Below are 27,575 nucleotides of genomic sequence, written 5' to 3' on the forward strand. Positions count from 1 at the left end.
CCATGAAACTCAAAAGTTGGCCTACTCACTTGCTTGTTGACATTACTGAGCAGAAGTGAAGGGCTGCAAGGTGTGCTTTTTGGAGGCCTGAAGCCCTTTTCCACACTTCCAAGGTGAGCCGACAAGTGCTGATGTTTCAGAAGCTCATCGGGACTCTGTGGAATCTGCAGCTGAACAGCACCCTGTATACAAAATTCACAAGGTAGAATGTTGATGTTACAAAATCCCTCCAACTCAGCCTTCCAGAACACCTGATGATGGTATGTTACGTCAGAGGCCGTAAGTATCGTTCATGTGCATCTCTATTGCAATAGCTCTGTTCCACACAGGACTCCCTTCAACCCATGCAATCTTTCTCCGACATGATAATTCATTTTCTTTTGAATATATTTAATAATACTGGGTTTAAACTGCCCCTCACCAAATAAAATTTAATTTGCAGAATATTTTATTTGAAAATTTGTGGCGGAAGCTCTGCTGCAACGTCATCCGGCATGGCAAACATTGAGAAAAGTTGACAGTACTTTTGATTTGACTGGGCTGAACAGAACATGAGGGAGAATTGCCTTGTAATACACGTCTCCTACCAAGTTTCAGTTCAACATATTGAAGGATAAGGGGGAAACGTCTGGAAAACTGAACGATGTGTAATGTGATATTTTCTAGGTTCAATATAACTCCATGAAAAATTGGTGAAACTCCCCAAAACTCGAACTTGGTCTGTAACTAATCATAATAAATATGTAATCATAATAATATGTAAATGTAATAATAATATGTAATAAAATACATATTATGTAATGTAATCATAATAATAATATGTAATCAATCGTAAATATGTAATAATTAATATGTAATCATAATCATAATCTAGTTGAGTTAACTAGGGCATGCCCGTACTATATATAAGCTAGGACGTGCCCGTACGTGGGTGCCCGTTCCTTCCCAAAAAAAAAAAAAAAAAAAAAATTTGTGTAGGGGTGTGTGTGTGTAAACATCCTAGGGCGTGCCCGTACGTGGGTGCAAAAAAACACGAGTGCAAACAACAACAACAAAAAAAAACTTTGAAATCACGTGGCAGTAACGACCACAGAACCCCCCCCCCTCTATTTACATGAATGGTTTGGTCCATTCGCAACGACCACAGAACCCCCCCCCCTCTATTTACATGCAATGGTTTGGTCCATTCGCAACGCCAAAGCGAACGGCGAACGGCTGCTCTCTGATTGGTTGAATCGTTTTTTGGACATAGCTCGGTAAGTAATTGTCCGATTAATATGAAACCTTGAAAAGGCACATCCTCGGGTCCCCAGCAATATACCTGGCAAGTTAAAAGTATATCGGACCCGTGGTTGTCGAGAAACAGCGGTCACAGACAAACGTACAAACGTACAAACGTACAAACGTACAGACAGAGATTACTGGAATTATAGATAGATAAAGCCATGCACCAAGTTTCAGTTGAATATGTTAACAGGTATGGGAAAAAAAATTGTGGAAAACCACAGGTGGGGCAGACAGACACAGAGCAAACCTATACTCCCCTCCTGGTAAAGATGGATGTCAGCATCAACAGTGAACTAATGGGAATACTTAGATTTGGTATTTTCATGGTTGTTTGGACATATTCTGATTTAAGTAGTTTTCATGTGCCATTGCGGTACTTTTCTTTTTAAATATCAATGTGCTTCTTGTTTGTTCCTTTTGGCCTAAAAAATAGGATTAGGTTTTATACTTCGACTCCAATCGGCCAAAATGTGAACAGATTAACAAGAAAAGATGAAAACTTGATAATCAAATCAATAATTCAGCAATAAATTCCTGTGTGAGGCTAGTTTGAAAAAGTTCTGACTCGAACCCAAGAACCTCACTGCTTATGCGACAACCCATTGCAATCCCAGATGGCGCTAACTGAGATTGCAGTGAGGATGCGGAGTGGGCAAATATTACATCGTCGGACTGTACACGTTTTCATTATATATTTTTCCTTGTGAGCTCAAAGTTAAACTTCTCCAAGACATTCACAATCAAAATATGAAGCTCTGCCAAATTTTGTGATTCCAACTGCCATTGTCTGGATATTCTGCAGACAGACACACACAGACATAGTTCACAATACTCACACCTGTACGCCCCGGCATGAGCAATTGTACTAATTATATCTGGAATGCCAACCCAATCCTTTAAATATATCACTTAACTTACTGAAATTCCATGATTTTACATCATATCAAAAAGGAATTTTTAAATATAAATGTGCTGATAAACAGTTTTTTTTTTATGGTTCGACTTAATTATGAAATTCATAAATATCCTATGTCGAGTAGGTTATAATCTCGTATTCACATTCAAAAACACAAAACTGCTTCTTTTCATCACAATATTCATTTCTCTTGACAGAAAACGTCGAGTGGTTTGACCGACATGTCAAATAATTTCTTGGTTTTGTATACAAGATTGAGGCTCGTGTAAGAGATAACATAAATCACAAAAAAACAAACCGACACACAAAACACAATAAAGGGAGCAGGAGACAAGATGGGGAGAAAGAGGGAACACAAATACAACAGCGGAGAACAGGGACATCGGGAGATCTGTGGGAGGGAGAGGGCATGGGAAGGGGGTGAGGGGGGTAGGTAAAAACCACATGGACACTGCTCGGACTTCCAGGAAAGAAGTTGGTATTTCAAAGAAGTGGATCTGGGGTGAATTAACGGGGGTAGAAAAGATCAAAGTTTTGGATGGGGGAAGATGACGCTGGTGGTGAACAGCGGTGTTAAAGACCTGGAGGGAGGAGTGGCATTGAAGAGAGTGAGGAAGTGGAGGTGGGCGTAAAGGTGGGAGTGGGAGTCCAGAGGGTCGTGGGAGTCCACTCCCACTTCCAGAGGTGGGAGTAAAGAGGAATGAAAGAGTGAAGGTGAGCAGAGATTATGTAAATTTGCACGTACATTGGTTTGCGTACATGTAATTTGCGCGTTGGAGGTTGCGTATGCACGTGCATACGTGTGGCGTACGCACGTCTGCATTTTAAAAATTCATTTTCACAGCAACATTTGGTCAGATTGACACGAAATTTTACCATAAAAAAGGAGCCATCCTTGCAAAGGAGCACCTCGTCCTGTAGAATATTTTAATGATAATTAGGACGTCACATCACATGGTAGTGGCGCCATCTTGGAAAAACTTCGCACCTCTATATCTCTGAAACCGCTCCTTGGAAAAAATTGAAACGTGGCTCATTGTCAAGTACTCCTCATGTGGAATAACATATGTTAATGATGACGTCATAATGAAGGCACCGATGACATCATAATTCAACAAGTATAACGCTTCATCCGATCAGTATGAATTTTTTTTTTCTCTGCAACTGTTAATATATTGGATACAAAATTTTTACGAGAGGAGCGCCTCCCCCTGTAGAATATTTTAATGATAATAATGACATCATGGGTCAGGTGCTGAAGGCACCATCTTGGAAAAACCGAAAAATGTTGCACCTCCATATCTCCAAAACCACCCCATGGAAAAAATTGAAACGTGGCTCATTGTTAAAAAAAAAAAAAAAAAAAAAAAAAAAAAAAAAACCGCGTGGGGAAACGTGGGAAAAACGCGTGTTGTTAGAAATGACAGCATTGTTGCCTTCAGGATGATATAATTCAACAGGGACAACGCATCGTCTGATCAGTTGAACTTAATTGAGCGAGATCTATGCAAAAATTATATTAGAGAATAAATATTTATGATGTCATTGCTCACGTGGCCTGGCAGCCATATTGGATCAAAGAAAGAAAAAAAACTTCCAAAAACAGAAGAGTTGGCTCGCACCAAGCTGAATGCACATGGGGCAAGTATTCTATGAATACCATCTAGTTCCCATTATGTAATCACATTTCTTTCTTGGATGATTCTTGCCAGTTATCAAACTGCTTTCATCAGGTACACCTTTACACAAAATTAACTGGAACGACACTTACTAGAGCACATACGTCCACCAGGCTTAATAATTTGTATCGCACTGATAGGCTGGATATGCATCCAGACTTGAACCAAAATTGAATCAGCTTGTTTTTGTCACCTACCCAACCTGTCCACAAAGTTTGACATATTCTGCTCACAGACAGACAAACAAAGCCAGGGGTGAAATCCTAACCTCCACACAACGATGTATTATTTATGCACATAAGCATGAGGAATAGCCTGGTGTTGGCTTAGCAGTTAGGCTGCTGGCTTGAGATCCTGGGATCCCAGGTCCGAATCCTGGTCGATCGCTGAATTAACGCCAGGGGGGTTGACTCAGCCTGTTATCCTTCCGAGGTCGGCAAATTGAGTACCACTTCACTGGTAATTGCCCATATGTCGCAAGAGGCGACTAACAGGGTTGGCAGCAGGAAGGGCATCCGGCCGTAAAACATTGCTTCAAAAAGGAGACCACAGTGCCCGAAAAAGGCCAACCCTTGCTCTGCGGGGAAAAATGGGCTCTAAATGTGTTTTTTTTTTTTTACATAAGCATGAGGAATGTTTTGGCTTCATTACATAACCCGAGTTGTTAATTTTTCGAGGCATCGAACAATCAAGCCAGCATTCTGTGCCGATGCACCGCCCGTGGCAATCTTCATCCCGATGAAGCAGCACTTCCACGGAAGGAAGGAAGGGATGGAGGGAAGGAAAGAAGACATCCTGCCTAGCATTTTGACCGGTTGATGTTTAGAATCTGATACCGATCCGTTCCTGTTTCCCAGCCCTTATTGCAAATATTTAGTCGGACGTAATCCATAACTTCATGTATAATCCTCGGTGTTTTGTTGAGTTTTGTGCACACGTAATGATTGTAGATTGTATCGTATAGGCTTATTGTAAGCTGATCTATTTGATAATATTTTATTACTGGTCAGGGACACCAGTAGAGATATTTTGGGTGATAATATTTTATTACTGGTCAGGGACACCAGTCGAGATATTTTGGGGTATGGATTCTACTTTTGGTGTCAACCTCTGTTGATCCCGTGAATGTCATTTTCTGTTCTGTGTTCTTGCTCTTCCATGAGCCTTGATGATATAACAACAACAAAAAAAAACAAGTACAGATACATTCAAAGTACACTGCCCCCATACCAAATAATTAAATATCCTACAGCGTGGCATTGCCGCGGCGCCTCCGGCGCCCGACAAATACCGCAGTGCAGCTCATAGAGACTACGTTGGGAGGGAGAGGTGTACAATAATTGATTGATTAATTGCATAATTAAAATCAATAAAAGGTTATCATAAAATATTTTCTTAATCAATTGGCTAATAGCATAACTAAACCACTAGTGCTTCATCCGAAGATGTATCTTTTAGAAATTTAATTAAATAAGTCATTAATAAAAAATGAAATAATTAATTGATTAATCAATAAATAATTAATCGATTAAAATTATTAAATGATTAATCAATAAATCCAAAATATCGTTATTGCCACATCACCTGGTCACTGTCATGTCCAAATATTAGCTTCCGAGCTCAAAAGGTGCCTGAGAAATTGCCCAGATGAGAAAGAAAATAAATAAGTGATTAATAATGAAAATAAATAAATAATAATCATAAAAAAATTAAATAGTTAATCAATTGGCTAATAGAATACATAAACCACCACCATTTCATCCGAATCTGTAACTTAAAAAAATTAATTAATTAAGTCATTCATTGAATAATTAAATAATTAATCGATTAATTAATTAATAAAAAATACCTTTTACAGCCAAATCACTTGGTCATTTTCATGTACAAATATCAGCTTCCTAGCTCAAAAGGTGCCTGAGATATTGCCCAGATGACAAAGAAAATAAATATATAATTAATAATGAAAATAGAATAAATAATAATAATAAAAAAATAAAATAATTAATCAATTCGCTAATAGAACACACAAACCAACACCATTTCATCCAAATCTGTAACAAAAAATAACAAAAAAAAATTGTCATTAATCAAATAATTAATCGATTGATAAATCAATGAATCAACAAGCTGATCTAATCAACAAGCCTAGGTCCCCCGTCGGTGAAGTGATGCGAGTTGACAAAGTGGAAGACGCAAGGTGGCCATCTTGGATTTTGACGTGGCGACCCAATTTTCAATAGCGTTCTTTCTTATGCCTAGATACACCCACACACCAGATTAGAAGTTGGTACTTCGCTTATTTTTCAAGATATTCCGCTCACAAGGCTCAGACATACATGGCGGCGGCCATCTTGGATTTTGACGTGGGATGCACCCACACACCAAATTAGAATTCGGTCTTTCACTGACGCACGCACGCATGCCCGCACGGACGGACGGACGGACACACACACGGACGGAAGGGAAAACCATAGTCCCCCTTTCGCTCCGACAGGGGACAAAAATAGCCTTTGCAGCCAAATCACTTGGTCATTGGCATGTCCAAATATCAGCTTCCTAACTCAAAAGGTGCCTGAGATAATGGTCAGAAGAGAAAGTAAATGTATAAGTACTTAATTAATCGCTAATAATTAAATAACTCATCAATTAATTGATTAATCAAAAAGCAAAAAATACAGTTTTTGACAAAGTACTTGCTCACTATTGTGCCGAAATTTTAGCTTTCTAGCTCAAAGGATGGCTGAGATATCGCCCGGACAAACAAACAAAGAGATAAACAAACAAAAAAAACAAACAAGAAGACGTCATGCGTAGCACGATACTTGCAAAATCCGCTCCCACCCCCAAAGAAAAAAAATTCCATTGATACAGCAAATTGTCCATTTCATCAAGATTAAAATTGACAATCTTGATCAAAGCTCAGGTCAACAGGAAGAAAAGTGACGATTTTTCAGATGAAAAATGATGATTTTGGAAGGTGTACCTTGAGTTGACCTTTGATCTTTTGACCTCAAAAATAGTTTGTTTCCCTATTTAGTGACTCGATGTTCAAATTATGTTCAATTTTCAAGTCAATTCGATGAAAATTGAGGATTTTAGAAATTTGGCCTATGTTGACCTTTTGGCCGATGTTGACCTCAAATATAATTTGTGGTTGAATTCAGTGACCAGATATGCAAATCCTCTTCAAATTTCAAGTCAATTGGATGAAAATTGAGGATTTTAGAAATTTGGCCTATGTTGAGATTTTGGCCTATGTTTACCTTTTGGCCTATGTTGACCTCAAAAATACTTGGTGGGTGAATTCAGTGACCAGATATGCAAGTCCTCTTCAAATTTCAAGTCAATCGGGTGAAAATTGAGGATTTTAGAAATGTGGCCTATGTTGACCTTTTGGCCTATGTTGACCTCAAAAATACCTGGTGGTTGAATTCAGTGACCAGATATGCAAGTCCTCTTCAAATTTCAAGTCAATCGGATGAAAATTGAGGATTTTAGAATTTTAGCAATGTTGGTGACCTTTGGCCTATGTTTGTTGACCTTTTGACCCCAAAAACAATAGACTTCTTGCTTTTGACCAACTACACCATTTGGTGGAGTTTCGTGAAGATCGGTTGAAAATTGTGACCTGTAGGCCGGTGACAAACAAACAAACAGACAAAGAAAACGTCGTGCAGAGCACGATACTTGCAAAATCCGCCCTCTCCCCAAAAAGTTTTCCATTGATACAGCAAATTGTCCATTTCATGAAGATTAAAATTTACAATCTTGATCAAAGCTCGGGTCAACAGGATGAAAAGTGACGATTTTTCAGATGAAAAATGATTATTTTGGAAGGTTGACCTTGAGTTGATCTTTGACCTTTTGACCTCATAAATAGTTAGTTTCCCTATTTAGTGACAATGTGCAAATGCTGTTCAATTTTCAAGTCAATTGGATGAAAATTGAGGATTTTATAAATTCGGCCTATGTTGACCTTTTGGCCTATGTTGACCTCAAGTATACTTGGTGGTTGAATTCAGTGACCAGATATGCAAGTCCTCTTCAAATTAAGTCAATCAGATGAAAATTGAGGATTTTAGAAATGTGGCCCATGTTGACCTTTTGGCCTATGTTGACCTCAAATATACTTGGTGGTTGAATTCAGTGACCAGATATGCAAGTCCTCTTCAAATTTCAAGTCAATTGGATGAAAATTGTGGATTTTAGAAATTTGGCCGATGTTTACCTTTTGGCCGATATTGATCTTTTGGCCTATGTTCACCTAAAATATAATTTGTGGTTGAATTCAGTGACCAGATATGCAAGTCCTCTTCAAATTTCAAGTCAATTGGATGAAAATTGAGGATTTTAGAAATTTGGCCTATGTTGACCTTTTGGCCTATGTTGACCTCAAGAATACTTGGTGGTTGAATTCAGTGACCAGATATGCAAGTCCTCTTCAAATTTCAAGTCAATCGGATGAAAATTGAGGATTTTAGAAATTTAGCAAAGTTGGTGACCTTTGGCATATGTTGACCTTTTGACTTATTGACCCCAAAAACAATAGCCTTCTTGCTTTTGACCAACTCTACCATCATGGTGAAGTTTCGTGAAGATCGGTTGAAAATTGTGACCTGTAGGCCGGTGACAGACAGACAAACAAACAGACAGAGACAAACAGACAGACAGAACCACAAACACAACCGACCAATACACTTGAAAAATCTTAGATTTTGCAAGTAACAAACAACCAGAGTGAAAACTGAGTACAGATAGTTCCCGACCTACGACTTACGCGACTTACGACGACCCGGACGTACGACGACAGAAACGACGGGCGGGAAAAAAATTAAAATACATTTTAAAAAAAAACTAAAAGGAAAGAAGAAGAAGCGAGTGAGAAAGCATGGTGGCGAGAGACGCTATGACGTCATCGCTCTCCAGGCAGCTTCTCCCACACGAGGCAGCGTCTCAGTTAGTAGCTCTGTGTTTCACACTGGCAACATCCCTTACGCTCCGTAACTCAGCCAAACCAACGATTACTCTACTACTACTGCCCTACTCGTTCTTTGCTGTTTATACCCTACTGCAAGCATCATGTCTCGCAAGAGACGTCTACCCATGGCTGGTGCCGATAAGAAGAAGAGGAAGGCGATCAATCTTGAAGTTAAGCTCAAAATGATTATGCAGCATGAGAACGGTAAAAGCGTTCCTGCCATCTCACGTGACCTTGGCTTCTCCCACTCAACGGTGTCTACCATCATCAAAGACAAGACTCGCATCCGAGAATCTGTGGGAAGCGGCGCCCATGGGCACTACTATCATCACCAAGAAGAGAAAAGGACCTATTGCAGAAATGGAGAAGATGCTGATGACGTGGATGGAAGACCAGCTGCAAAAATGTGTGCCTCTTAGCTTGATGACGATAAAATGTTCACCGTAAAGGGAATGGCTGAGGGGTTTGCTGTTTTCAACAAAGGACTATGAGGGGTTCGAGAGCATGGACACCAATGTTGATCGCTTGTCCAAATTCGATCGACAACTTCAGCAGACCCCAGCGTGTTACAGGGAAATTTACGATGAAAAAAGGAAGCAAACAGTTCAGCCAACTCAACGATTTCTTTATAAAAAAAAAGATCCTATCGCCTCCACCTCCAACGCCTCCGCCACCACCTCTGCCCGTTCCGTGTCTCCAAGACCAAACTCGTCACCATCACCGCCACCATCAACTTCGTCTTCAACCACCGATGATTCTTCAACGATAGACGACTCCGGCTCCTGATTTCAATATTATTGATACACTGTACATTTTATTTAGTTCAGTACCTATTAAACTGCATTGTACAGTCACGTGAAAAAGTAAGTACACCCCATGTAAAGTTTTGACTTTTTCACATATTTCAACATATAGCTATTTGATCTTCATTTCAACAATATTGATAGATAAAGGTGATATAATATATCAAATATCATGAAACTTTACATTTTGTAGTCAATTGTATAATTTAAATAAACATAAATGCAAATTTCGCATGTGGAAAAAGTAAGTACACCCCTACATTTATCACGACTTCAAATACCTAAAATTAGAATCAGGTGCACCAGCTCAGGTGCAAATGATTTGAACATCGTTAGAGAGGATCTTGGAGGAACCTGTCTTATTTAAACCTCAGACATTTTGTTTGGTTTGCTCTTTGTTGTTTAAGTGTGCGGCGTCACCATGCTGCCTAGATCAAAAGAGCTCTCTGAGGCCTTCAGAAAGAAGGTTATAGATGCCTACGAGTCTGGGACGGGATTTAAAAAGATCTCCAAACAATTTGAAATCAATCATTCGACTGTCCGGAAGATCATCTACAAGTGGAGAAGATTCCAAACAACTGCCAACTTGTTCAGGTCAGGCCGCCCCAGCAAGATGAGCCCGAGAGCAGACCACAAGATGCTGAAAGAAGTCTCTAAGAACCACAGAATGTCATCACGGGACCTACAGGTAGCTCTTGCGACTGTTGATGTCAAAGTGCACGAGACTACCATTATAAAGAGGCTGCACAAATTTGACTTGCATGGGAGGTGTGCCAGGAGGAAACCTTTGCTGTCCAGACAGAACATCAGGGCAAGACTAAAGTTTGCCAATGAACACCAAGGCTAAGACCAGCACTTCTGGAACAATGTGCTCTGGACAGATGAGTCAAAGGTAGAGCTATTTGGCCACAGTACCAGAAGACATGTTTGGCAAAAACCAAAGACAGCATTTGTCCACAAGAACCTGATACCAACTGTAAAGCATGGTGGTGGAAATATTATGGTTTGGGGCACCTTTGCTGCATCAGGGCCTGGGCAGCTCACCATCATAGAATCCACTATGAATTATTCATTGTACCAGAGGGTGCTTGAGGATAAAGTGAGGCCATGTGTCGGAAAGTTGAAGCTCAACCGAAGGTGGACCTTGCAACATGACAATGACCCTAAACATACCAGCAAATCCACCAAGGAATGGCTGAAAAGAAAGAAATGGAGGGTTCTGGAATGGCCAAGTCAAAGCCCGGGTCGAAATCCCATCGAGATGTTGTGGGGGGATTTGAAACCATCTGTGCATGCAAGAAACCCCTCGAGCATCGCACAGCTGAAAGAATTCTGCATGGAGGAGTGGGCAAAAAAAATTTCCAGTCGATGTCAGAGACTGGTAGACAGTTATAAGAAACGCCTACTTGAGGTTGTTTCTGCCAAAGGGGGCAATACCACATATTAGAGCCAAGGGTGTACTTACCTTTTCCACATGTGAAATTTGCATTTATGTTTATTTAAATTATACAATGGACGACAAAATGTAAATGTTTCATGATATTTGTTATATTATATCACCTTTATCTCTCAATATTGTTGAAATGAAGATCAAATAGCTGTATGTTGAAATATGTTGAAAAAGTCAAAACTTTACATGGGGTGTACTTACTTTTTCACGTGACTGTACATTAACTTTCCAATGACAATAATCGTTTTAAAGCTTTGACGTCATCATGCGGTAATAGGCCCTTTTCAATACCAATAATACACATCAACTTTTGTTCCATTATGTTCCATCATGCTGTTATGTCGACCTTGATAAATGTGAAGCATATTTGAAGCTTTTGGCGATCTTTGTATTCTACCACTTTAACATATAAATGGTTGGATGACATGCAGTCCAATTTAACGGCGACTAATAATTATATCCTGCTCAATAGGTCACAATGGCACTATTCAGAGATAAATAGCAATACACATTCCCTCCACGAGTGAAAGAGGGTGTCAAGTGGTTCAACCAGTTGCACTATCCCACGTGTGCAGGAGAAAATTGCAAGTCATCTCCCAACCCTCGCAGGAGCAGCGAAAGATAGAGGGGGATTTATTTTGTGCCCATAATCCGACCCTGGGTACCCCAAGCATGTATGGAAAATTAGCCAAATAGTTTTGGATTCCACAAAGTTCAGACATATCCGCAGTAAGTATAATTGACAAATTATATACTTAGGATATCACAAACCAAAAAGAGGAGAATCATCTTTTATGCAAAGGGAGACAGAATTTCAGCATCAATCTTTACAACAACGCCTCGTGGGTAATGTCTTCACATGCCTTGTGGGAAAAGCCCATTTTCATATTTCCTTCCGGATTTTAAGAAGTTACTCAACGCAGGTTTATGAAAGTAAAATTTCTGTACATATTGTTAACAACTTTACAATGCTCTATTTATATTGTTGACATGTCAGTTTTACATCTTATGTATTACTGATTTTCTCCAATCTGCATACAATTCAGCAATTTTATACTGTCCTTTATATAGAGTAGAGCAGCAATGTACTTTAGTGCTGTTCCAGGGTCCTTTCACCCCACAAGTATTCTGCTTGGACCAGCAACATAAATCAGGAATAAGCAAGGGAATATCAGCACAAATGCCAAACTGTCAGAATTCTGCCTCCCATCATCGGTGCATCTAATCACCAAAAGGAACCAAAATGGACCATAAGGAACAAATTTTGTCACACACAGTTCCTTTGCAGCAGTGTACAGTGTATGGTATGCATCTATTAAATCACCAAAAGGAACTAGAAAACATTTTTCTTGTCATAGTTTGCTGCCCATTGATACCCTGCATTGTGTGCCCTTTGACTTGTTTTGTCTGAATGATGATATCGATACAAACATTTTCCTGATTATTACAGCAAATAAAAGAAAGAAAAAACTAGAATGCACTCTTCGACTTCACAGCGTCAACCAATATACCGCCAACCACATTATTACATCATTATAATATTTGTACCAAGTTTGATTTAAATCCCTTCAGCTGTTCTCAAGTACTGTAGTACGTTTTTACCAAGCATGACCTCTGACCTTTGATGCTGAAATCTAATCAGTTCATCTTTTCATCATAATATATACTTATACCAAGTTTGGTCAAAATCCCTTTACTGACTCAAGTTAGCGCAGTAACATAATTTTTTTTTTACCAAACGTGACCTCTGGCCTTTGACCTCTTTGGCCCCCAAAATAAAATCGGTTCATCTTTAAATCATAATAACACTTGTACCAACTTTGGTCAAAATCCCATCACTGGTTCACAAGTTATCAAGCGACTTCGTCGGTGGAGACATACAAAATAATTTTTTATTATTAAAAAATAATAATAAAAAAAATAAAAATAAACAGCGCTGCGCCCAATGCGTTCAATAAAGGAAAGGGAAACACGACTCCTGCGTCATCAAAGAAAACCAATCTTTTTCAGTGTTCTTGAAATGAACGAGAGGGGCATCACCAGTTGGATTTTATCCACGAGCTGGTACACGTGATAGAGTTTTTAGACACTAAATTACGATGACTACCTTTTTGCAAATTCATTATCATACTGTGAACAAAATGTTAAGTAGTGGATGGATTTCAAGACAGTTTTCTGGTTTTGCGGCAGCACGATTGATAAGTGATGTGACAACTGGGTGTGTGGTCTTCCATCTGGGGTCAGAGGTTGTATTCAGTTTCCTAACAAAGCTGGCATTTGATCAACTGAAACACCTATTATGTCAGTCACCTCGGTTATTCCATTAAAATAATATCACACAAATCACTTTTGCCCATAGAGCAAACACACACAAGGACAATCCAATAAAGTGTGCAAGATGTTTGATGACTTCATTTCAAAAGGATCTATGAAGGGCACGGTTCCGCAAAGATCGATCACCAAGTTTGTGACTTTGTGTGGTAGCAGGGAAAACAAAACAAGGGTGAAACCAATATAAAAGGGGAAAACAACTGACTATTCAAAAACGAGTCATCATCAATGACAGTGACATATCGAGATATGAATCCAATGACACGTCACATGGTTGGCTTGTGACAAGTGACAAAAACTGCATTGCTCGTTTCAGTAACAAAAAACATTCTTCATGTTTACCATGACAACATTACTGAATGTAAACTTTTTTTTTCTTTTTTTTTTTCCAAAGTGCCAGGGATCTGGGTTTGAGTACACAGAACTTACTCCTATGAAAGACGCCAAGGATTTTAAATGTTCTCCCGTAACTAACGATAATATGAAATAATCCCGAAAATTTCAAAAAAACAATAAAGCAAAAAAATGTGGGAAAAAAAGCAGTTCCACTTTGCGCGGTTGATAAAATGCAACCCGTTTCTCTATTCACGGAAAAGTGTACCGCGTATTCACGGTTTTTATGGCGTAGCCCATAGGGCAAAGCCGTCGAGAAGTGTTTGTCTGTCCGTATGTATGTATGCATGTATGTCACTTACAAACGTACACCAATCAGAGCTGAGGATGTGGTCACATGGAAGAGGTGATGTGCTGTCATTATGTCTGTGATGTCATTACAGCTAACTCCACAAACCGCCATTTGATTTATATGCCTTTCAGGCGGACATATCATCGGACCTGTCATGTATCACAATCGCCATGCTCGACCTGAACGTTTTTCATTCAGTGTGAAACACAAACAAACCGATTGTTAAAATTACCATCAAATATCATAGGCGTTGCGGGTTTTCCAACGACATAGTACTTATAGGCCTTAGGCTTCATGCCTTCATGCCTCACCTTCAGGCCCCTTCGGACAAATTAGCTCAGGTTTCATTATACAGTGGTATCGTTTTCATAATAATAATAATACTATAGTAAATATAATTGTAACACTGCAATCCCTTTGTCGTGACTGCAAAGGTTCTAGATTGAAGCGGTGTATGGTTAGTTCATTGTTGACGCGAAACATATAAAAGAAACCAGTGTCTCAATGCAATCTCTTCACTTCCATGGTGACAGATAGCTTAGAGACTTGGAGTACGGTACTTCAAAATAATTTAACACTTACATTATTTGCTAACTGGTATCTCCACCCAGGCCATACTATCCTCTTCAACTAAAGTATCAAACAAGCCTGGCTACGCCGCTGTTAGACTTTCCGTCTTGTTTCCTACTTACAGCCGTGTTCCACAACTTCACGGTTTATCAGGGGCGCAAAAAAAAAATTTAACGAGCTGATAGTTTGACACATTTATAAAACCCATCGTTCACCAGCCATGCATAAAGCAGCTGGACATACACAAAAAACATCTTCTACGAGTCACGAGCATGACCTGCTTCGACATTCACTGCTGTGTGCAATGAGTTTTCATGGCTGTCGCAGCCGCCAATTTTGGCCGCACTATAATCGAAAGCTTCGCGCAATGTTCCACCAACTCAATAACACGTCATCCTCACGAGTTACTGCACAGAATGAAAACACTCCACAGCATCTAAAAAATATTAAATTGCCTTTTTAAGGCCATTTTCCCTGCAAGACCATGGGTTAGTCTTGCGGGCCCCATGACAATCATCATGGTTCCCTTTTTGAGGCAATGTTCGTATGCCCATCCTGATGCCAACCGTTTAGTCGCCTCTTACGATGCGCAGGGATACGGTGCACCTATTCCAAACCGGGGCACACACCAGGATCATTCATCCCAGCAAGCTGGTACTCAATTTGCCGACCTCGGAAGGATGACAGGCTGAGTCAACCCCCCTGGCGTTAATTCAGCAATTGACCAGGATTCCAACTTAGGATCCTAGGATCCCAAGCCGGCACCCTATTCGTGGCATTTTCAAGGAACATATCATATCCTCCGCAAATAGCAGGGTCCCACAGTACTCCCTTTCAGCACGCGTCATCGCCGGGCCCCCTTCGGTGCCAGGTGATGACGTCATGCAGTGCCTGGAGATGGAATAGGAAAAGGAGCGGTGTACAACAGGAATGGTAGTCAGAAAGAAGGGGTGCAGGGAGACAAACGTATTTTGAGTGATCAGGGAGCATACCAGCTTTAACCCTTTGAGGACAAGCATATTGAAAGTAATTTTCAGATACAACTCCAATTTTATGGCTAGCATGGCTAACTTTCAATTTTTAAATTGAAATTCAAGAGTGTGCATGACAAAAAATAAATAAATAAATAAATAATGGAAATGACAAACACTCTTACCCAGTGTGAGCAATCTTAGCCAGTCTTGCCCATTGTGACTGCACAATTTTTGCCAATGTACAAACATAGTAATCTAAAATTGCAGGGAAAATATCGGAGATACACCACTCAAACATTTAGGAGCGGATGCGTCTCTTGGTCCTTAAAGGTCCTTAAAGGCAACATATTGTGCAAGAGAAAGTTTTGATGAAAATATTCATGATGTCATGTGGGCAGCGAGTCAGATAATTTGAAAAAGTGAATGCAAAGGAAGTTAAAAATAAATAAAGTATGATCAAAACAAAGAGCCACACAAATAAATTTAACAATAAGTAAATGTCAAAGTACATGTGTTTTGTGCTCAAAATGACAGTTCAAACAAAACATCTTCGATGCAGGAACAAGGTAACAATCGGGTTGACAGCCTCTATTGCCTACAGGATCACATTCTCAACTGAGCCTGGCTTGCCTTGTTATTGCGGAGCTGTCGGTAGAGTTCATTGTGCTGACGGATCTTGTACTCCAAGTCTGACACTTGGGCCTGCAACCAGGTCCAGCGGCTTGCAATGGATGCTCGTTCTTCTGCCCATCGCCAGGTCGCACTTTGCTGTCTGGAAAAAGACACGGCCATGCACATGTTGCAAATAACTTGAGCCACAACATAAAATCGCCAACCAAACCAACATGAAGTCTCTGTGAGCATGCACTTTATTTATCTTTATCTCAAGGTGGGTTTTAACTGACATACATATACAATATACATATGTACACTACAAGGCCAAAAGTATGTGGATACCCAAACATCACAACCGTATGTGCTCGAACATCTCATTCCAAAATCATGGGCATCAAGATGGAGTTGGTCCCCCCTTTACTGCTATAACAGCCTCCACTCTTCTGTGAAGGCTTTCCACTCGATGTTGGAACATCGCTGCGGGGAATCTGCTTCCATTCAGCCACAAGAGCATTAGTGAGGTCAGGCATTGATGTTGGGGGATTCGGCCTGGCTCACAGTCAGCATTCCAATTCATCCCAAAGGTGTTCGATGGGGTTGAGGTCAGGGCTCTGTGCAGGCCAGTCAAGTTCTTCCACACCGATATTGACACATCATTTCTGGATGGACCTCGCTTTGTGCACGGGGGCATTGTCATGCTGAAACAGGGAAGGGCCTTCCCCAAACTGATGCCACAAAGTTCGAAGCACAAAATCATCTAGAATGTAATTGTATGCTGTAGTGTTATGATTTCCCTTCACTGGAACCAAGGGGCCCAGCCCGAACCATGAAAAATAGCCCCAGACCAACTTTACAGTTCGCACTATGCATTCGGGCAGGCAGCATTCTTCAGGCATCCGCCAAACCCAGATTAGTCCATCGGACTGCCAGATGGTGAAGCATGATTCGTCACTCCAGAGAACGTGTTTCCAATGCTCCAGAGTGCAATGTCGGCGAGCTTTACACCACTCCAGCCAACGCCTGGCATTGCGCATGGTGATCTTCGGCTTGTGTGCAGCTGCTCAGCCATGGAAACCCATTTCATGAAGCTCCAGACGAACAGTTGTGACGACTGCTTCCAGAGGCAGTTTAGAACTCGGTAGCGAGTGTTGCAACCGAGGACAAACGATTTTTACACGCTACGTGCTTCAGCACTCGGCGGTCCCATTCTGTGAGCTTGGGTGGCCTACCACTCCACGGCTGAGCTGTTGTTGCTCCTAGACGTTTCCAATTCATAATAACAGCACTTACAGTTGACCGGGGAAGCTGTAGCAGGGCAGAAATTTGACGAACTGACTTGTTGGAAAGGTGGCATCCTATGACGGTGCCACGTTGAAAGTTACTAAGTTCTTCAGTACGGCCCATTCTACTCCCAATGTTTGTCTATGGAAATTGCATGGCTGTGTGCTTGATTATATATACCTGTCAGCAATGGGTGTGGCTAAAACAGCCGAATCCACTAAATAGAAGGGGTGTCCGCATACTTTTGGCCATGTAGTGTATATATTGTTACGTTTATGGGGGGTAGATAAAAGAATACCACAGCAGAGGTAGACCTGTATATGAAGTAGCATGGGCTGCATGACGTATAGAAGCATTTCGATATGTTAAGTTGGGAGACTAGCTTAAGCTTGTTTAATTGTGCATCATGCGAGGGTGTGATGCAGTGATAATTATCTGTAGGCTTTAAGGATAATGTTCCTCAGTGCATGCCTTCCCTCTAATTTTTCCCTTATGGTTTTTGTGAACAATACTTGAAATTACAATTCCCGCTGATAAAAGCCAAGAACGAGCCGGTCAGACTAAGCCCCGCCCTAATGAACCTAATAAGCAAAAGGTCCCACCCATGAGAGGTGGAGAATCAGGGTGCGGAGAGAAAAGCCGGCAGGCATCGCCCCGATGGATGTGATGAGCTCTGACGTGTGAAGGAGAGTGCGCTTGCTTCTTACTCCATTTTGTACGCTGAGGGAGAGAGCAGGTTTTTGTGATGACGTTAGAGGGTATTGGCGGTGGTGTTCTGCTCGGGAGCTGAAGGCCACGCTGTTCCTCCCAAGGACAAAAAGGTGGAGAAAACGAGAGGGCCATCTTCACGCTCCCTAGGAGCCTACGGTGCCTTCAACAGGTGGCGTTCCACGTAGCCATCTTGGCCGAGTTTCCCGTGCGAGTGGCTCCGAGCCACATTGCGCTGCCGACCTTGCCAAAAAGACCCTTTGGAGACAGCGTCATGCTGGAGAGGGAACATTTTATTTTGATTACTTTTTCCCCTGTCGTGTTTTGTGAATCAGTGTGTGGAGGCATCTCAAAATAGGATTTAGTTTTACTTCAACATTTATTTCGTCTTTGTTTATTTTGTTTGGATCATTTATGTACATTTTATTGCCATGTTTATTTGTGGAGGTTTCAGGGAATAAACCCTTGTGTTCGTTCAGTTAACATCTCGCATCCCTTCATTCCCACGCGCTGTCATCTTCGGAGTTGAAGGTGGTCCGACCATCCGTCCCTGATCTTAATCGCCGGGCGCCAGGACAATACATATATTTAGCATTGACCATGTGACGTGTAGAAGACATCTCGTGATCCAATGTACATCAGCAGGGAACCCATGATCTTAAGGTTGTTTGCATGTCACCACATGGAGGGTGGTTTGTGTTGGTTAAATAGGGCATAAGGATAATTCCCAGAATGTACTTGCTTCCTGCGATTTTTCCTTATGTTTTTACATTCTCTCGGCCAGCCATGCAAACGAGCGCTCCATTAAACCACGACAACTGAGATAATGCAGACAGTGCTGAACGTCACCCCGATCAGAAAGTAAACCCCGCCTCACCAACCGTCTAAGGAAAAAGGCCCCGCCCCAGTTGAGGCGGCGAATCGGTGGGCGGTCAAGAGGGCCGTGAGGCCCCGCCTGCGAAAGGCATGATTGGTCGTATGACACGTGAGCTGGAAGGTTCAGTCGGAGTAGAGAGGAAGAATCTGTTTCTCTCTCCCTCTCGTTCTGGGCACGGGCGGTTGCATTTTTGGCTCGTGAGGAAAGCCGTCGGAGCTTTGGTTGGAACTGTTGGTCTCTCTGGTGGCTCGGCTGTTTCTGGCTGGTGTGTGGTCGTGAGGAGAACTTTTGGGAGCCGCGTTGTGTTTCGGAGGGAGATGTATGTGTGTGTATATATATACATACAAATATATACAGACAAATATACTTACACACACACACACACACACACACACACACACACACACACACACACACACACACACACACACACACACACACACACACACACACACACACACACACACACACACACACACACACACACACACACACACACACACACACACACACACACACACACACACACACACACACACACACACACACGAAAAAGTAAGTACACCCCATGTAAAGTTTTGACTTTTTCAACATATTTCAACATACAGCTATTTGATCTTCATTTCAACAATATTGATAGATAAAGGTGATATAATATTACAAATATCATGAAACATTTACATTTTGTAGTCCATTGTATAATTTAAACTAGAACGGGCACTCGGTAGAGCGCATACCTTCGCCGCAGCTACTGTTCTGTACTTGGTAAAAATACGATTTTGACCTTTTCGTGACCTTGACCTTGACCTTTGACCCGATTGCTCCCAAAATCTAATCAAATGTGTCCCGTATAATAACCAATCATCCCACCAAATTTCATGCAATTCGGTTGAATACTTTTTGAGTTATGCGAATAACATACACACACACACACAGACATACAAATAAATACACAGCGATCAAAACATAACCTTCCGCTTTTGCGAAGGTAATAAACATAAATGCAAATTTCGCATGTGGAAAAAGTAAGTACACCCCTACATTTATCACTACTTCAAATACCTAAAATTAGGATCAGGTGCACCAGCTCAGGTGCAAATGATTAGAACATCGTTAGAGAGGATCTTGGAGTAACCTGTCTTATTTAAACCTCAGACATTTAGTTTGGTTTGCTCTTTGTTGTTGAAGTGTGCGGTGTCACCATGCCTAGATCAAAAGAGCTCTCTGAGGCCTTCAGAAAGAAGGTTATAGATGCCGACGAGTTTGGGAAGGGATTTAAAAAGATCTCCAAACAATTTGAAATCAATCATTCGACTGTCCGGAAGATCATCTACAAGTGGAGAAGATTCAAAACAACTGCCAACTTGTTCAGCCAGGCCGCCCCAGCAAGTTCAGCCCGAGAGCAGACCGCAAGATGCTGAAAGAAGTCTCGAAGAACCCCAGAATGTCATCACGGGACCTACAGGTAGCTCTTGCCCCTGTTGATGTCAAAGTGCATGAGTCTACCTTTAGAAAGAGGCTGCACAAATTTGATCGACATGGGAGGTGTGCCAGGAGGAAACCTTTGCTGTCCAGAAAGAACAACAGGGCAAGACTAAAGTGTGCCAATGAACACCTAGGCAAAGACCAGCACTTCTGGAACAATGTGCTCTGGACAAATGAGTCAAAGGTAGAGCTATTTGGCCACAGTACCAGAAGACATGTTTGGTGAAAACCAAAGACAGCATTTGACCACAACAACCCGATACCAACTGTAAAGCATGGTGGTGGAAATATTATGGTTTGGGGCAGCTTTGATGCATCAGGGCCTGGGCAGCTCACCGTCATAGAATCCACTATGAATTCTTCATTGTACCAGAGGGTGCTTGAGGATAATGTGAGGCCATCTGTTGGAAGTTGAAGCTCAACCGAAGGTGGACCTTGCAACATGACAATGACCCTAAACATACCAGTAAATCCACCAAGGAATGGCTGAAAATAAAGAAATGGAGGGTTCTGGAATGGCCAAGTCAAAGCCCGGATCTAAATCCCATCGAGATGTTGTGGGGGAATTTGAAACGAGCTGTGCATGCAAGAAACCCCTCAAACATCGCACACCTGAAAGAATTCTGCATGGAGTGGGCAAAAATTTCTCCCAGTCGATGTCAGAGACTGGTAGACAGTTATAAGAAACGCCTACTTGAGGTTGTTTCTGCCAAAGGGGGCAATACCACATATTAGAGCCAAGGGTGTACTTACTTTTTCCACATGCGAAATTTGCTTTTATGTTTATTTAAATGATATTTAAATGCTACAAAATGTAAATGTTTCATGATATTTGTTATATTATATCACCTTTATCTATCAATATTGTTGAAATGAAGATCAAATAGTTGTATGTTGAAATATGTTGAAAGTCAAAACTTTACATGGGGTGTACTTACTTTTTCACGTGACTGTACACGTACGTGTACACACGTACACACGTACACACGTACACACGCACACACACACACACACACACACACACACACACACACACACACACACACACACACACACACACACACACACACACACACACACACACACAACCAGACAAAGGTTTTAGAACACCTCAATTTTTCCAATTTTTATTGAAATCTACGCAGTTTAATGTCTCAATGTACTCTGAAATTAAGCATAGAACAAATAAACAATTGGAGATAAAGAAGAAATCGTATAATCATTTTGTTTAACAAAATGTAATTTTAATTTTGACTCAGCAAGGTAGCCACCTTTTGCAGATATAACCGCCAAACACACTCATGGCATTCTTTATACAATGGAAATCAAATATTGTTCAGGAAGTTCTTCCCAACACTGTTGCAGAGGTTCCCACAAATGTGTTGCACTTGTAGGTTGCTTTGCTTTCACCCTTCTGTCCAGTTCATCCCAAACCAGCTCGATGGGGTTTAAGTCTGGAGACTGTGCTGGCCATTCCATGATTTGAAGCCTCCGGTCTTGTTCTTTTCCTCGAAGGTAGTTTTGACATAGCCTGGAGGTGTGTTTAGGGTCATTATCTTGCTGTAAGATGAACCCCTGACCAACTGGGCGTATACCAGAGGGTATTGCATGGCGCGGCAAAATGCTGTGGTCGCCCCTTTGCCTCAGGGTGCCAGTCACTCTGTGCAAGTCGCCGACTCTGGATCCAGCAAAAGAGCCCCAGACCATCACGCTTTCTCCTCCATGTTTGACAGTTGGTGTCACACACTGAGGAACCATCCTTTCGCCTACTCGACGCTGTACAAAAACCCTGCGTGATGAACCAAAGATTTCAAATTTGGATTCATCGGTCCATAAGACCTTCTTCCAGTCTTCAGTACTCCACTCTGGCAGTGCTTCATGGCCCAGGCAAGCCTTTTTTTCTTATCTTGCCATCTTAGTAATGGCTTTCTTACTGCCACTCGACCTGTCAAACCTGCAGCTCGAAGTCTTCTCTTCACAGTTGAAACTGAGACTTGCTTACTTCGACCAGTGTTAAGCTGTGCTTGAAGCTGTTGTCCTGTGAGCTGCCTATCACGTAAGCTGTTGACTCTCAGAAACTTGTCTTCTGATTCTGTTGTGGCTTTGGGTCTGCCAGACCTCTTCCTGTCAGTTTCCTCCAATTTCCAAGTGCCTTTTGATGGTGTAGGAAACTGTACTCACTGACACCTTGGCTTTCTTTGCAATTTCTCAAAAGGAAAGACCTACACTGTTAAAGGTTATAATGGTCTGTCTGTCTTCCTTTGTAAATTGCCTTTTCCTTGCCGTTATGACAGCAATATACTACTTCCTGCATTGCAATATTGTCCAAATAATGCTTCAGAGGGTGTCGTAACAGTCTGTTCCAATACTGCTTCAACACAGACAGGGGGTTTGTAATCAAGTAATCACAGAGGTTGGGACACCTGGAATTGTTTGCATCAACTTTCAAAGCTAAATTTACTTACATAGCTGCAGAACAGCTGAAAGTTGTTAACCCATTACTTGTTTCCTAAAGAGGGCCTTTTTTTTTTCCCCTTTTTTACAATATAACTGTGCAATTTACATTATTTTCCCAATTTTACGAACCCAAACTTTTAAATAAACCTCGAGCAGTTTACCGCTTACCTTTGTACCATTTCAGGTTATTCACTGGACTTAAATTGCTTATATTTCAATAAAAACTGGAAAAATTGAGGTGTTCAAAAACTTTTGACTGGTCGTGTGTGTATGTATGTGTGTGTATATATATATATATATAAATATATATATATATATATATATATATATATATATATATATATATATATATATATATATATATATATATATATACACATACATACACACACAGGTACATATATATATATATATAAAATCAAGCACACAGCCATGCAATCGCCATAGACAAACATTGGCAGTATGATGGGCCGTACTGAAGAGCTCAGTGACTTTCAACGTGGCACCGTCAGAGGATGACACCTTTCCAACAAGTCAGTTCGTCAAATTTCTGCCCTGCCAGAGCTGCCCCAGTCAACTGTAAGTGCTGTTATTGTGAAGTGGAAACTTCTCGGAGCACCAACACTCCAACAGCTCAGCCGTGAAGTGGTAGGTAACACAAGCTCACAGAACGGAACCGCCGAGTGCTGAAGCACGTAAATCGTCTCTCCTCGGTTGCAACACTCACGACCGAGTTCCAAACTGCCTCTGGAAGCAACGTCAGCACAACTGTTCGCCGGGAGCTCCATGAAATTGGGTTTCCATGGCCGAGCAGCCGCACACAAGCCTAAGATCACCATGCGCAATGCCAAGCGTCGGCTGGAGTGGTGTAAAGGTCGCCACCATTGGACTCTGGAGCAGTGGAAACGCGTTCTCTGGAGTGATGAATCACGCTTCACCATCTGGCAGTCCGACGGACGAATCTGGGTTTGGCAAATGCCAGGAGAACGCTACCTGCCCGAAATGCATAGTGCCAACTGTAAAGTTTGGTGAAGGAGGAATAATGGTCTGGGGCTGTTTTCATGGTTCGGGCTAGGCCCCTTAGTTCCAGTGAAGGGAAATCTTAACGCTCCAGCATACAATGACATTCTAGATGATTGTGTGCTTCCAAACTTTGTGCCAATAGTTTGGGGAGGCCCTTTCCTTTTTCAGCATGACAATACCCCATGCACAAAGGGAAGTCCATACAGAAATGGTTTGTCGAGATCGGGGTGGAAGAACTTGACTGGCCTGCACAGAGCCCTGACCTCAACCCCATCGAACACCTTTGGGATGAATTGGACCGCCGATTGCGAGCCAGGCCTAATCGCCCAACATCAGTACTCGACCTCACGAATGAGATGTTCGACGAGCACGTGGGTGTCCACATACTTTTGGCCGTGTAGTATATGTATGTATGTACACACACACACACACACACACACACACACACACACACACACACACACACACACACACACACACACACACACACACACACACACACACACACAGCCCTTTTGATTTGGTGCTATGAACAAGAACAACAATTTAAAAGTTATGCTTGTAAGAGTGATCGAGGTTTAACACTCGTTCTTTTTCAAACAGAAATGTAGCAGCATCTCTAAATTCCCATTAAACCCACCCCCACCCCACCCCTCTTACTTGGGACATGAGCACATTTCCTTCCCAATTGTCCTTCATTCCCCTTCATTATTGTCCATGGCTATCCACCTCTCCACTGGTAGTTTGTAGCTCGTAAGCACTAATTTATGGCAAAATGAAACCACGATTGTGATGGTGGTGGCAATGCTTTGTTATATGCAGTTCATTTCTTATGAGCTCAATACTAAACACATTAAAGATGCACTTTAGTCACATAACTGGAAATTTCTTTAAAAGCATAACTGGACCAGTACAAGGGAACCTTACTTGACTGAACAGTAAACACATGAAATATTTGCTTATCAAAAATATACGAAAAGTTTGAAAAATTTTCCAATTTTTCGTTGCAAACCTAAATATTATGCTTTTCATTTTAATCAAAGCAAAAGCTCCAGCAACAAATTTATCTATAGTACTTCAGTGTTTTACTTTCAAAACCTCCACATGCTTAGCTACTTGGGGGGGGTGGGGGGTGGGTGGGGGGGGGGGGGTGATCTGAGAACAAGTTTAACACTTTGTTTATGAAGAAAATGTCAAAACACTATCGATTGCTCTGGGATAACAGTGACGTGCTTCAACTGTGTTGTTTTTCCAAGTTCAGCATTTCTCGTGCTCTGGTCGCATGTGGTGCTTAAAGCACAAATGTTGGCTCTGCAACATTAAAGGATGAGCGAGAATGCACAGTTCCGGCACCAAACAAAGGGTAAAACTAGAACGGCACTCGGTAGAGAGAGAGCATACCCGCGCCAGGCTTAACTGTTTACCTTCTGTATCCCACTGATAGGCCAGATCTGGATTAGGACCTGAACCCAAATCTAATCGCTTGTTCTTGTGGACTAACCAACTCATGAACCTAGTTTTGGCACATGTTCTCCACATCTTTTTGAAATATGCTATATTATATACTGGCAAAAGTATCCGGCGTTTCCGAGCAATGCAGAGTGGCTTTGTGCCGGGAATATGAAGAAAAGGGGGAGAGAGAGCAGGGATGGGGAGAGGGGAGGTGCAGGAGGAGGAGAGGGGGAGGGAGTAGAATGGGAGGGAGGAGGGAGGAGAGAGGTTACAGGAGGGGCAGGGGAGGATTCTGAAAACTTGTTCGTTAAAACACTATACCATCTATTTATCACGTAAGCAATAATGGCAGAATTTCCCTCTTCTCCTTGCACTCCACATGTGAGGGTTGGGTGACTGATGCAATACATACTGTGACAATTCTTATTGCTCAGGTGTGTGTGCACGCATGTGTTATGATTCACCGGCCACACCATCTGACCCACGGTGTGCTCAAATGGCATCAAGTGTGACCATTCCTCCAGAATAGTTTTGCACTTTGACTTTCCCCCGATCCACTTCCTACCCCCATAGCCCCCCCCCCCTTCCCCATTCTCTACCCAACCCCCTCCAGATTCCCCTCCACAACCCCTCCCAACTCCCACAAATCCCCCCCACACTATGTGCTATCATCAAGATAAAAATACTTCCACCAGCGAGGCCTCAAAATTATACGATATCAACGTGCACAATTCTTCAAAAACATCTCAGTTCCCCCAAACGTATTATATCACAAGTGTAACAGAAGCAGGTGCATCCATGAGTAAAATCACATGTAACCTATATAAACCACGCAAGAAACATGTCATCTTGCCAGCACGTCCGTGTGCGTAATCACTTTTGCCTGCAGAACACGCCGAACGATGCGATTTCATTTTAAAACATCCGTTTTTTGTTTTTTTTACCAGATTCGTTTTAATTTTATGTGGAGCACCCCGAGGTACATCTAAAAATGTAAATACAAGTTGAGTAGACCCCACAAATATGCAGTCCCAAATCGGATAGTCGACTTGTTCACAAATTTGACATTTCAATGAGGCACAAAAACAGCGACAAATATTTACCTTTAAATAATCTTATTTAAAGTGAAAATCAAGCAGGAAATAAGCTAAATGTGCAAACCAGAACAAGCAAACAAAATGTCAAACTTTCACTTGCAAAGCCACAATTCAACATGGTGGAGATCCAAACACGATGTTTGATTCGACGTTGCTTTTTTAATAAGTATATATTTTTTATAGGTATATTAACATAACTTGAATGAATATAATGAAAGTAGATCACAAAAAAATGTGCAACAATGCGATCTCGTGTAATACCAAAATGCATCCGTAAAAACAAAAAGGGAGCGCTGTCTACTATAATCGCCATGACTTGCAAAAGCAGCCTGAAAAGTCCTCGTCAAGCAGCTTAAGCAAAGCACTAAAGCAACTGTTAAGATACCAGAAGTGTCCCACGATGTCCGAATAAGACAAATAAACACTTAATAGTTGGAAATGCTGCTGAGATCAATTCTGCAGTTACAATTTTGAAATTTGTTTCAGGTGAAAAGATTCTCGAACTTTGTGGAAATTAAAGGCACAAACACTGGTGTTTATAAGCATTGTGATGTAAACAATAATACAGCGGGCCGTAGTTAAGCTATATCACCATTTGTAGATTTGAAGCAACATTGTACAGAGACCGACATGGTCCGAGACAAGGCATACTTGAGGTGAACGGAGAAAATGGTGGAATTAAGACCCCAAGCTGACCAAAAGTAAGCCTGTTAGCTGAGACTATCATCAAAAACACCCCCAATATCCAGTTTTCATTCATGCAATCCATTATATAGGTCGACAAGTATGAATGCAAACTTTGGGGCCACGAGGTTTCATGGTTTTGGAGTTATGGAGGAGACGAACACGAACACACGGGAAATAGTTTGTAATGTGTAATTACATCTCATGTAAAATGTGACTTCAA

General features: G+C 41.5%; 1 protein-coding gene across 6 annotated transcripts in view; it reads right to left on the reverse strand.

The window, feature by feature from the left end:
* The window catches only part of LOC137428973 (KAT8 regulatory NSL complex subunit 1), a 241,691-nt gene that overhangs the window by 98,756 nt on the left and 115,360 nt on the right, over nucleotides 1-27,575 (reverse strand). For all 6 annotated transcript variants that reach the window (XM_078780889.1, XM_068118907.2, XM_068118909.2 and 3 more), the window contains 2 exons: nucleotides 16,304-16,445; nucleotides 30-182 (listed from right to left, as the gene is read on the reverse strand). In XM_078780889.1, coding sequence (XP_078637015.1) covers nucleotides 30-182; nucleotides 16,304-16,445 — 295 coding nt within the window. The remainder of the gene's footprint in view (nucleotides 1-29; nucleotides 183-16,303; nucleotides 16,446-27,575) is intronic.

This window comes from Myxine glutinosa, chromosome 6 (genome assembly GCF_964187855.1).
Source record: "Myxine glutinosa chromosome 6, kmMyxGlut1.1, whole genome shotgun sequence".
NCBI lineage: Eukaryota > Metazoa > Chordata > Myxini > Myxiniformes > Myxinidae > Myxine > Myxine glutinosa.